At 32.9% G+C, this 13,588-nt stretch overlaps 1 protein-coding gene across 6 annotated transcripts; it reads right to left on the minus strand.

Annotated features, from left to right (window-relative positions):
• Positions 1-1,062: 1,062 nt before the first annotated feature.
• LOC106470544 (gastrula zinc finger protein XlCGF49.1-like) lies at positions 1,063-13,373 on the minus strand. 6 transcript variants are annotated; one of them, XM_022399151.1, is made up of 5 exons: positions 12,907-13,373; positions 11,851-12,120; positions 10,630-10,837; positions 9,505-9,743; positions 1,063-4,334 (listed from the first exon to the last, which is right to left on the minus strand). In XM_022399151.1, exon 5 carries the CDS (start codon positions 3,748-3,750, stop codon positions 2,950-2,952), a length of 801 nt encoding a protein of 266 aa, XP_022254859.1. In that variant the 5' UTR covers positions 3,751-4,334; positions 9,505-9,743; positions 10,630-10,837; positions 11,851-12,120; positions 12,907-13,373; the 3' UTR covers positions 1,063-2,949. The 6 variants fall into 6 exon arrangements, with proteins under 6 accessions (XP_022254859.1, XP_022254858.1, XP_022254861.1 ...); XM_022399150.1 differs by having other exon boundaries at positions 12,455-13,373; XM_022399153.1 differs by lacking the exon at positions 11,851-12,120.
• Positions 13,374-13,588: the final 215 nt, after the last annotated feature.

Raw genomic sequence — 13,588 nt, forward strand, 5'->3', positions numbered from 1 at the left:
AGAGAAGAACGTAGTTGAATATATATATATATATATATATATATATATATATATATAATATACTGTTATTCGTACATATATTTATATATATATATATTTTTTTTTTTTATGTTGGGTATATACACGATTTTATTGTACCATGTTGAACAAATTGATTTGAATACCTTCCCTTTGGCACTTCGTATAGAATGGACAACTGTCAAGAAGTGCTCACTTTAGTAGAAGTATTTTCATGCACTCAGTAAAATGACAAGGAATGGTGGCAACCAGCAGAAAAACTCCCTGCAGCTACTTAGCAAAGCTGAGCACTCTATTATGCTGGATACATGCACCACTTGCATTGAAACTCAAACATTTTTGCCAACAAGGCATTGTCGTCAGTTTCCTTTACTTAAAACACAAACACAATGTAATTTTCATTACTAAAATAACACATGGAATGACAGAATATGGTTATAGATGGTATATTAGACAATCACATTGTATATATGCTCTGACCCATGGTTGACTGCAAATTTTATGTACATTCACTACTACTTTTAGGATAATTACCATTGAACTGTTTCAACTGTAATCTGCTAGTAATTATATAAGAGCATGATATTCAGGATTACTAAACTCTAAAAAAATATCCTTCCACCTATACCTGATAAGTCGAAGCTCAATCACCTTTTGGCAAGTGAACTTAGGACCCAAATATATCATTCTTAATCAACTGAAGCATATTCAAATGGTTTTGTTCCAGATAAAAAAATCTTGGTTCACTAGAGAGTGAAAAAAACAACTGGGCATGAAAGAATGTAAAAGCCACAGGGATGGCTCCTGCAGTTCAATGGCAGTATTAAAGCTAGATAATGTTGAAAACTTCTTGTCCCAGTGACTGAAGATAAAACATATTCTATGTTATAAAAAAGTTAAAATCATAGTAGTTTTGGTTACCACATATGCATAAGATTTCATTCACAGCTGGATGCTTCATATTTCTATTTTACCTTGGGAAAATTTTTTCTATCCTTAACAGTTGTTTTTGAGAGCTTAAGATATAGTAAATATAATGACTGGTACTTTAAAATATAAAATTTTATTGTCCTAGATTTTGCATAACAGTAGCTTTAGTAGCTTTCGGCAAACACAACCAAAATTAAGATAAGACAGAAGATTATTTTATCCTCTTCATTTCAATGTAGTGCTAAAAGTTTCTAATATAGGCGCTATATTAATCATTGAGCAATAAATTTACATACTTTGGTGATAAAAGCATTTTCTTGTAAGTCACATACACTATCCTACCAAAAGTCATGGGGCACACCTCTGATTGCAGGAAAATGGGTGTGACGACAAAATATGCAAATAGTTTGGCCTATAAAGGTGATCAGCAGTTTGCTTGGAAGTCATTTCAAACTTGTACGGCAAACGATGAGTGCACGGAAAGAATTAAGAGAGTTTCAGAGAGGAAGGATAGTTGGATGTCATTTGAGGGAAATGTCTGTATATGCTATTGTGCAACAATTAAACATTCACAGGTCAAATATTGACAATGTGCTGAAGAAATGGAAGTCCACAGGTGACAATGAGCCTAAGAAATGACCAGGTAGGCATAAAATACTGACTGTCAGGAGCCAACGTGCCTTGAGAAGGCTGGTTACCTCATCTCGGGATCAGACCCTAGAGAATCTGTGTTTGTAGATGTGAGCAGCCACAGGCTATCCAATGTTTCCACAACATGTCGAGAGCTGCATTCCATGAATTTTCATGGAAGAGCTGCAGCCCACAAGCCATTGATAACAAAAACATATGCATACCGTCGAATGACATAGAGCAAGGCACACCGAACCTGGACTATGGATTCACTTCCACTCTGACGGACGTGTTTGGGTATGGAGGATACCTGTAGAATGCTTATTACCTGAGTGTGTTGTCCCAACAGTGAAGTTTGGAGGTGGCAGTGTCATAGTCTGGGGGGTGCTTGTCATGGCATGGACTAGGTCCACTGGTTGCAGTGCATGGATCCATAAATGCTGTGGCCTACACTGATGTTCTGAACAATTCTGTGTGTCCTACATTGTGACAATTTTATGGTACTGGCCCTTGCACCTTCCAATGTGATAACACTCTATGTCACAAAGCAAGAATTGTGACTGTGTGGTTTGAAGTGAATAACATCGGAACATTGCAGTAGCCAGCACAGAGCCCTGACTTCAACCCGATAGAACATCTTTGGAATGAACTGGAATGCAGAATTAGGGCAAGGCCAAGATAACCCTCTTCAGTAGTGGAGCTTACTAATGCTTTAAAGGAGGATTGGAGCACAATACCACCAGCTTTATACCAGAAATTAGTAGACAGCCTTCCATAATGCATTGAAGCAGTAATTAAGGCCAAAGAAAGGCCAACATGCTATTAATTTCTTGGAATAAAGACATTTTTATTCGTAACTACCCATGTCCCATGACTTTTGTAGGATAGTGTATATTCTACACAGAATTCAATTAAAAGTTTGAAAAATCATCAGTAAAGATTTCACAATAGAGATCTAAGTCCCCAAAAGTGTTTGCTATTTTAATGCATACTGAAATATTTTAACCACTATAAACTTTATACAACTGAGTGAGTGAAAGAATCAAACAATTTAAGTCTTTGAAGTTGGTGGTAAAGTATTACAACTGACATGTTAACTCGAATTTGTTACACATCATAATGAAATTCCTGTCTTTATTCTTTACAAATATACTTCTCCCACTTTTTCAATATTTATTAACATTTTTTACCACAAACATGTCCACATAATCTCATGACTATTTTAAATACACTTTTTACTTACCTCTATACAACTGCTTGATAATAAATAGTATGATATTATGTTTCTTCACTTCATTTTGTCTAAAAAATTACATTTACCAAAATGCAATGATAATGAATTGGAGATACTTGTATATATGAACTGCTGAATTACTCTTTAATTGCTCTAGCATGGATCATCTTATGCTTTCTAAAACTCTTCTTGGTTTTTAAATTTTTGCTGCACACATCACAACTGTATTTCTGCCCAGTGTGGATCTCCTTATGTAATTTCAGAGTTGATTTCTGAGCATACTTCTTGCCACACACATCACAACTATATGGTTTTTGTCCAGAGTGAGCTACCTTATGAGATTTAAGGTTTGAACTCAGAGTAAACCCAAGCCCACATATATTACAACTGTATGGTTTCTCTCCTGTGTGTGTCTTCTCGTGTAATTTCAAATGTCCCTTCTGTGTAAATGTTTTTGCACAAATATTACAACTATATGGTCTAATTCCTGAATGAATCCTCTGGTGCTCTTTTAAAGTATCTTTACGCCTAAATGTTTTATTACATACATCACAACTAAATGGTCTAGCTCCAGTGTGAGTAACATAATGATTTTTTAGGAAAGAATTTCTTGTAAATTTTTTGCCACAAACATCACATAGATATGATCTATGCCCAGAGTGGATAAACTTATGTTTATTTAAAGAACTAGTGGTTGAATATTTCTTACCACATACATCACACAGGCATGAATTCTCCTTGGAGTGGATTCTCTCCCCAGTGTGAATCATTTTATGTTGTTTTAAGCGATCCTTTCTTGCATACGTTTTGTCACAAACATCACATCTGTATGGAATCTTCCCAGTGTGAATCATCTGATGTTGTTTTAAGCCATCTTTCCTGGCATACATTTTGCCACAAACACTGCAGATGTATTGTTCCCTCTCTGTATGATTCATCTAATTCCTTTTAAATCAGATCTTGAAAATGTTTTAGCACAGAAATTATTCTTTTATTGTCTTTCTTCCGAGAGGATGTTCTAATAAATAAGTTATCACCAAGATATCAACTATGTTGCTCCTCTGTACTATGAAGAGTCAGATGAGTTTAGGATGCAAAATTTTTATGTACTTGTCTACATATTTCTTATAACTGTATGATACTCCAGCATGAATCATTTCACAAGAAATTTTGCCACATACATCACAAAGTTGCTGTATTCTCAATAGCCTGATGAATGTTTTAAAACTGTAATCACATTCTTTGCTACAAAAACAAATATATATATATGGCTTCTTCCAAATGCAAGTACTACGATATTTCTTTAAGCCAGTTTTTTATCGAAACATCACAACTCTATAACTTTTTCTTGGAGAAAAGGCTTTTCTTTAATGCCTAAGAACATTGCCCCTTGAATTAAACATGCTTCATTGTTATCATAACTACACCTATATTTATCAAAGTTACAAGATTCTCAGCCTGAAGAGCAAAAATCGAGTTTCTTCTTGATAATGTTAATACCTCCTTATACAGGTCTTGAGATCTATAATAAATGAATGGATAACAAATTTACTACACCACAGCTCACTTTCATAACTTCATATTTATAAATTTTCCATGACATTATTTTCTTACAAATAGAAAAAAATCCTTAATATATGCAAGTACAACAGGATAAAAAGATAAATGCAAGAAACATTATCTCAAATAAATATAGTATTTTAAACATGTCAATAAACTTTAAAACAGCTCACATTATCAATAATACATCATGTTTTCTTTTGCTGCACTATCAAAATAGCGGGAGATTATCTGTTAAAGTTGGTGGTAACAAATAACTAAAAAATACATTTCAATTACCAAATTAAACATATCTGAATTACCATAAATGATTCAACTACTGATTACAGGAGGTTATAAATAAATACAGGGGGATCTACTTTCAGTAACAATTATAAGACAAAAATGTATAAACTGAAGAGTGACAGTTAAAGAAAATACAAAATACCTGAATAGATTCACCCACATGAAAACCAGAATTTAAGTAAAATCAAAAGCATCACAGCTACAATTACAAAACTGTTAAATCAAACATCTTAGAAACTACAAATTACATCATTAGTGGTCTGTAAAAATATTTATATTGAAGATGGTATGCAAAATATGTAAAAGAAGTTTCTCTTTAAAATTAGAAACAGAGTAATTACATCAACAATAACTTTAAAAAACTTCTGAAATATAAACATAAATATTTAAAGGCCTTATAGAACAAAAGAAATTGAGGTTTATGTCTAAAAAAAATAAACATTTAAGAAAGAGTTGAGAGCAGCTAAAGTTTTTTAAGTTCGAGTGAACATTCAGTAAACTTTGAATAAATTATTACTGGATGCATCAAGTTTTAATTTTGGAACTATACACCAAAACAGTGGTTGGTGTTTTCACTTTGTGTAGTAACAAGAGATGCAAACAAGGACTTGAAAGTTTCTGACCAGTTCTGCTTGAGACACCCATGTGTTCACAGGTGCTCATTAATTCACTGGCATGAGGTTTTACCAAGATATGTATCCTTACATAAACCCCATGTAGACAACCCATGAATACAGCCAATATCAGGGCTTGAAATTAGTGGTAATTAGTTGGCATGATGCTAGTGAGTTTTAGTGTTTAGCCAGTGATCATCAAAGGGCACTGAATTTATTATGACCATTCTGACCAATTGGAAACTACAGTAAAAAAAAGCTGGTTACAAATATAACATCACAAATGTATAAGTTAGTAAAATAGTATATTTACAAATAGAGATGGCAAGGCCTGTGATATATAACTATTCATATAATAGAAATTGCAAATCCAAACTATTCAAACAGAAAATGCAATTGTAAACTGTTCAGATAATAAAGAACTCAATGAAAAATTATATAAACAATTATTCATATATTCAAACAACAAACTTAATAAGCATAAAATATAAGTTTGTCTTGAATGAAGATGTCATCAAAATATGCGATGACACACAATAACAGTATTAGTGATGCCATTTTGAAAGGCGGGGTTATTGGTCACAAGTAAATTTTTTGTCATTCTTGCTGTTTTTGTATAGCTTAGAGATGGAAGACAACTGTTACACTCATCAAAATAAATATTTTTTTAATATTAAAACAAAGGCAATTGAATAAATTAAATGAAGTTTTCTGATATTTATTGATTTAAAACATTTGTTTTCAGTTTCACGAAATCTGGTTTAGGACTTTTATTGTGAGAATAGAAAGGACCAGTGATTTTGGCACTATAAGATCTTACACATTAACAGCATCAGCAAAATAAAACTTCATATAGTAGAATGCAAACGGATTTAACTAAGCCAACCTCATCTTGTTTCACCAAAAATATTTCTTTTCCCATCATACTGCAACACCATAAAATTACATGAAGAATAAAATAAAATTATGACTTTAATTGTGGCAGTTGTTCACATGCATCTTTTCTTCTTGCAATATATCAATAAGCTAAGCTTTTAACACTTTGCACTGATCTCCAAGGAAATCTATGCTAAACTGAAAGTCATATTTGATTATGTAGCTCAGAAAGAACAGAAAAAAGCTTTCATTACATGTTTAGATCACTAGATTAAGATTACTGAAAACTGAATTATCAGCAATTACATCACACCATGACAACCAAGGTTGAGAAACAATAATTTGCTAAAAAAATCAATGAAATTACACTTGAATTCAAGTTGCAAAGTCAAATTAGTGTAATTAGGTTCAAAACTATTCGAAAATCAACCCAAAGTCAAGATATGAGATTTTTTTAAACCTTTTATATTAATCTTTTGTATAAACTTAAATAAATAAAAACTGATTGAATAAATTTCAATACTGGTGTTTTTTACAGTGTGTGTGGAAGAATGACTAAGTTAATTTTCTATACTTTTCTTAATAATGCAATACACCAGTCCAGGCATGAACAACGCAGTTTCAATACTGTTTCAAAGAACATCAAGGAAAATGCAGACTGACTTCCAGAAGTCTTAGGTGTAAAGATACAAGATGATTACATTTTCCTTCAAACCATGGAACACACTGATGGGAACAAAAATTAGTATTGTAGATTGTCTACAAATGGGCAATACATGCAGTTTAACTCTTTGTGCACGGGTGTGCTTTAAAGTTTGTATGCCATGACCTTGAACCTGGTATTATTATATGATGTAAATTACCAACTATTCATTTTACCTTACATTGCTAATTAAGCATCAGTTTCTGGAAGAAGAGAGAAAATACCAGATATGATATACAGAAATATTGATACAACTGAAGAGATATATTTTGGAGCTGCTAGAAATACAATATGCACACTCTATGATGAACAAAAGTACATTTAGCCTTCACATGAGTGTTATCTTGCTTTTTGACTTTTCTGTCTGAATCAGACTGGCATCGTGAATTGACACACATATCTTTAGTACAAACACTTTTGCAAGATATCTGAATTTTTTTTGTGTGTACAATAGACTTGTACATTTGACTCAGAGCTTGTCATATGCCATATAACAAAATTAGAATTCTAGTCAACATTCTTCTTCCAATACAGAGCCAATTCAATTGGAGAGCCTAAGCACATTCAGTTAAACAAGTACAGAAACAATGTGTAGCACAAAAAAATGTGAGAAAAATACAAAAAAATGATGATGTAATTCATAAGCAAAAATATTAAATTTAACATGCTAAATTTTCAGATAAATAACAAAAGGACCTGGTAAAGAAGTGAAGGGAAACAAGATTTCACAACTGTCAAGCTGGACACACAAAGTACTTATACCACAAACATAACAATGTTTGGGGACAACATGGAAATTATTGATCTATCTAAGCCATCCCATCCTCTAAACTAAACTAAAACTATTAAATAAAAATAATTTTTAAAAATCAAAGCCAGCCCTTATCATTCATATAGTTATCAAATTTACATGCAAGCAGAAGTCCCTAAACAACAGGCACATACCAGGCTGGGGAGCAGCAGGGAGTTTCACAACCTAATCTTATTCGTGATAAAACTCACATCTAAGACAGAGAGTAAGTTTCAGTTTGTTATTTTAATTAAAGTTGTTTATTGAAAATAACAAAAAGATTGCAACAAAATATTTCATCAGAATAAATAAAAGCTTTGGAAATCTAGTCTCATGTCATTTTTCTTATACTTATGTTAAATTTGGCAATGATATGAAAGTAAGATTATTATTTCTAAATAACATATCACATAAGGACAAGGGGCCTGTTTGTCCATGAAGGCTGTCTCATCCAATTCACACACACACACACACACTTAAGTCTAACCCTGACCATTTAAAGATTTATCAAACATTCATTTAAACTCCCTTAAATTTACTGAATCTGCCACATCTGAAGGCAACCCATTCCAAAGGCTAACCACCATGTTAGAAAAATAAAACTGTCTTAGCTGAAGATGACTCCTACGCTGCCAAAATTTATATTTGTGTTCCCTCATGCTACTATTCTCATTGTTAAATATGAAAAAAGATGATGCATCAACACTATCAGTTCCCTTTACAATTTTAAACACCTCAATCAGATCCCCTCTAACTTTCCTTTTTTCAAGAGAAAACAATTTCAAAGATTTTAACCTCTCCTTGTATTAACAACACCTTCTCAGGCACCATTCCAAAAATTCAATGTAAGGAGTCCAAGACTGAACAGAATACTCCAAATGTGGCCTAACCAGTGACCTATACAATGAAATTATAACCTCTTTAGCCATGTGTTCAATATTTCCGTACATACAGCATAAAATCCTATTTGCCCTATCACTAGTAACAACATACTGCTGGATGGCTTTAACGACTGATCAACTATTACACCAAGATCCCTTTCCTTCATAACAATGTTAAAGTTATTCCCATCCATATTACACTTATAATTCAAATTATGATAATCCACATACATTATCTTGCATTTATTACAATTAAAACCCATGTGCCATTTATTCACCCAACTCACTAAATGATTTAAATCCTTTTGTGAAACAGCAACATCCTTCTCACAGCCAACAACACACAAGACCTTAATATCATCAGCAAACTTAAGTAATATATTGACCATTCCTTCATCTATATCATTAATGTAAACCTAAATGAGCAAAAGTCCTAATACTTAGCCCTGAGGTACCCCACATGTAACATTAATCTAGTTTGAGTGAACTCAATTTATAACAACCCTCTGCTTTCTTCTATCCAATTAGCTAACTTATTCCCCACACCTATAGAGATAATTATTTTAAAAAGCCTTTTATGTGGCACCTTGTCAAGTGCTTTCTGAAAATCCAGATAGAACAAATGTATACCTTCCCTCATCTATATAAGCAGTAACACTTTCAAAAGATTTGTAAGGTAAGATTTTCCCTTAGTGAAACCATGTTGACTATCCAATAAAATTATAAACTTTGTTATATGACTTTGCAAAGCATCTTTTATCAGACTTTTCAAAACTTTTCCAATAACTGATGTAAGACTAATGAGCCTATAGTTACTGGGACAATTTTTAACATATAACATAACATTTTGGGACAACATGGGACCCATTGGTCCATCTCGGCTGTTCCATCCTCTAAACTAAACTAAAATGATTAAAAAATGAAAAAAATCTTAAAGCCAGCCCTTTTCATTCTCCCTTGAAAATTGGAGTGACATTAGTTACCTTTCAATCCTATGGTAGCTGTCCACTATTCAAGGACTTGCAAAAAATAGTAGCAAGTGGCTCACATATCCAGTCCTTACCTCCTTCAAGACCCTTGGGAGAAATATAATATGGACAAGGAGACTTATCATTCCTTAAACTTCCCAATTTTGTAACAACCTCAGAATTAATGTGATCATCTTGTTGATCTATCGACTGTTCAAGATGAGGAATACTGCTTAAATCTTCATTAGTAAGAACTGGAAAAAAGAAGAATTTAATAACCAACCATCTCATAATCATCAAACACAACTTTCCTTTATCATCCTTCAAAAGTCCCACCCCCATCCTAACATTTTGTTTACCCTTAATGTATTCAAAGAAATCTTTACTGTTAATTTTTACATTTTCAGCTAACCTTTTTTCATACACCCTTTTTGATGTTCTAATTTCTTGTTTGACAAACTTTCTTGATCTTCTGTAATCTTTTAAATCTCCTGTCATACCAGTCAATTTAAATTTCTTAAATTTACGATACATTTCTTTAATTTTATTCCTTATACTCTTTGTGAGCTAACCTGGTTTTTTACTTGCAGCCTTTTCTTTCTAGAAGAATTATGTTTGTCTTGAAAAATTTTTTAAATTTCCACATTTGATCAGTTTCTCCAAATAACTCAACTGCCCAATTCATAACAAATAATTCTTGTTCCATCCCTTCAAAATCTGTAACCAAAATATCGTTATTCCTGATCTCTATATGCAATAAAACATCAAACCTAATGTAGTAATGATCCGTTGCACCCAAATGTTCCCCAATTTCCACCCTCTCAACCATTTCTGTATTAGAAGCTAACAATAAATCTAAAATAGTATTGTTTCTAGTAGGTTTCTTAACCAACTGGTGAAGAAAATCATCTTGAACAGTTTCCAAAAACCTTTCTCCCTCATGGTTTGACTCTAGCATTTCCCAATCTATATGCCTGAAATTAAAATCACCCATAATTATGACCTAATTAACAGCTGAAATCTTAATCTCACTGTAAATTTTCTCATTAATTGAAGAAAATGAAAAATCAAAAGGGCTACACTTCCCAGTTGCTGAATCTAGTTGAGCAGTTGATCAATCATTAAGTAGATTATACTCACCGAAGAAAGTTTCAAGAATGATCGTCTGCATACAAATGACAGATACCCAAGAAATGACAAGAAATAAAATCACCACAAAGTATCATACTGGTGTCCAGGGCAATACTCTTATCATTACTGTAGTGCCATTGATGACAGGAAGTGAAGACTGAGAGGAAACTGGGCAAGTGGAACCTCTCAGAAGATTTGTTTGGCTACAGGAAACTTCCTTAGGAAAAAACAGAATAAAACACTTTTTGCAGCCCTTTACTGTGTACAAGCCAGAGTAGTATCACAGGAAATTTGGATTCAAAATGTTAAAGCAACATGAAATTTCAGAAAAATTCAGTTACACCAGTAGTAGTTAGCATTATAGATATTTCATAGTATGTTTAGCAGGTTATTTTCTTTGTATAATGTCTAACATTGTTGTACATTCATGGATGATTTGGGTATTTTTTTTTAATTTCTTATTCTGCATCTTCATAAACATTAGTTTTTGGTTATATTATAGGTAAGTTACTGCAACTAACTCAATAAAATTAAAACAGTAACATGTTGTAAATTTGTCACGGATGCACTCTCCCCTAAATTACATTCTAGCATGGCTTAATGCATTTTCACTAGTTAAGACATGTTAGGAAGAACTTGATAAAATCAGGCATGTTACACTGCTGTTAAATTTTCAAAGAAAATAAATTATATGATAGAAGTTCAACAACAGCTAGTGTCTCTGGGTTCTTTAAGTGTTAATTATTTAATGTTACTTTTGTTAACAGTTTTGGTTAGATTTTATTATATCAAATATTATGACATTTGAATTTTTATTATACTTTTCTTAGACATTCTTTTGTGTTGTTAGCTTAATAGATACACAGTTAGGCCTAACCTCAATTTGCTAAGGTGATGGCTAAACCTAGGAGATATGACTTGGATTACACCCAAAAATAGTGTTAACAGTGAGGCTACCCAACTGATAAAACAATGCATTCTAATCTTTATAAATAGGAACATGAGAAAAATATATATAGTTAGCTATACTGATTGCCAGGTTGATTTTTAGTTTCACTCGAAATACATAGCTTGCTCTGATCAGAAGTTAACAGTGATGAGTTGGCATAATCAAAGGAGTATATTTTTACTATTTTCATCAGCAAGTTTTAAGTTTTCAAAATTTCACAATTTTGGAAACAGGAAAAATAAGATTCGAATTACAAGCTAGCAGTAATTGATTACACTCACTGCGATTCAATTTTAACTCAGTGCAACAGAAGAACTGGATCAGCAGAAGGATGGCAGTTTCCTTGACTGAGAGGTATAAGCTTCCAAAATTGCTCCAGTGTGAATCAGATATTTTTCTTCATTTGTACTGTGGTTGAATTTAGATTCTACATACTGTTGAAGTTAGTGAAGAAGTAAACTTTACAAGACTAGCTGTACACAGACTCGCATCTCAGTCCTACCATTTAGTATATTATTCTGTCAACTCCTGATAACACATTTCAATAAATCCTGAAATATTTTAAAGAAAATATATTTTTTTTATTTCACAGTTTTTAACTCTATACTTATGTTCTTCACTCAGGTATTATTTTAATGACAAAAACTGTTTTTGAATAACTTTTACTTTAAAATAAAAATTGCCATTACAACATGATCAATTTAGTTACAGAATTTTTTAACATATTTTGCACAGTACATTACTATAAGGACATGCATTAAACAAACTATGCTATATTAAGATGTTATTTAGCATACATGGTTGGTCACTTAACAGTTCTATACTTGTACTTACAGCATGACAGTCACTGCACTGAGTTATTTCTCTTATAAAGTTAGTACTAACCTATCATAATGGTTGAAACATCCTGATGAAAGCCTCTAAAAAGCTAGAAAAGGGTGAGACAAAGCCTTTGGGAAAAACCACACAGACAGGCCAGGAAAATCAACAATTTTGTCCAGTTTAAAGCAGCAATAAAGCAGTTAGGAGACACTTTCTCGTAATTTGTTAAGCTTGATGACAGAACCATACAGACCTAGAACAAGACTTTCCACCTGGTAAAATTTCATACATGGATAAAAATTGTGTATAGCAGTATCTGCTTTGCAATGCAAACATTTCTGGAAGACTTGTATGACAACAAAGGAACATACCACAATCAAAGGAACCTTTAGCACTCGTTTTCTATTACATAATTATTAGTCTGTATCTCTAATTATCTAGTATTATTAAATGATGCAATAAAAGTAGAACCTGTCAATGATGTAGGCGAACTGACAACTGTTCTGCATACTTACTTTATGTTACACAACAACCAGGTGGCATGTAGCATTTAATTTTTCACTTAGATTATAGCTTGCACTGTTGCAGCTGCATAATATCAAATGTGTTCTCTCATGTGACAGCCTAGATGTTGTACATCATTCATTTTATTCACAGTGACAGCTGGCCATTGTATAGCCTTGTCCTTATTTTTAGAATAAACCATGATTAAAGGAAATTTATAGGCCTGGAATATTTATTCCAAAAATCTATCTTTTAAAATTTCGCCACAATTTAATTCTTCGTATTGTTAACCGACACTGGGTAGCTATTACATAATTGAATAGAGTTGTTTAAACATGTTTAACAACAAGTAAAAGCTTGGAATGGTCTATTCTTTCATTGAGTGTCTGTCTTGAGCCAGACTAGCTTCGGAGAATTCCACTCCTCATCAGTGACCATGGACACTACCACCAATGAAATAACAACAACAAACAACAACATATGCGTTACTTCATTCCGATCCCGGGAGGAGGGGGGGGGGGGCGGTAGAGGGTTACGCCCTCTCGTCAGCCAAGCGACGAAAAAAGAAAAATGGTGAATATGAATAATAGAAGGGTAAGCGTGCAAGTCAGCACAGGAGGCGGAAAATGGGATAAACGCGATATTTGCAGATGGAGGAGACAATCCAGAGAAATATGGGTGAACACTGATCAG

This window comes from Limulus polyphemus, unplaced genomic scaffold, assembly GCF_000517525.1.
Source record: "Limulus polyphemus unplaced genomic scaffold, Limulus_polyphemus-2.1.2 Scaffold4076, whole genome shotgun sequence".
Lineage (NCBI taxonomy): Eukaryota > Metazoa > Arthropoda > Merostomata > Xiphosura > Limulidae > Limulus > Limulus polyphemus.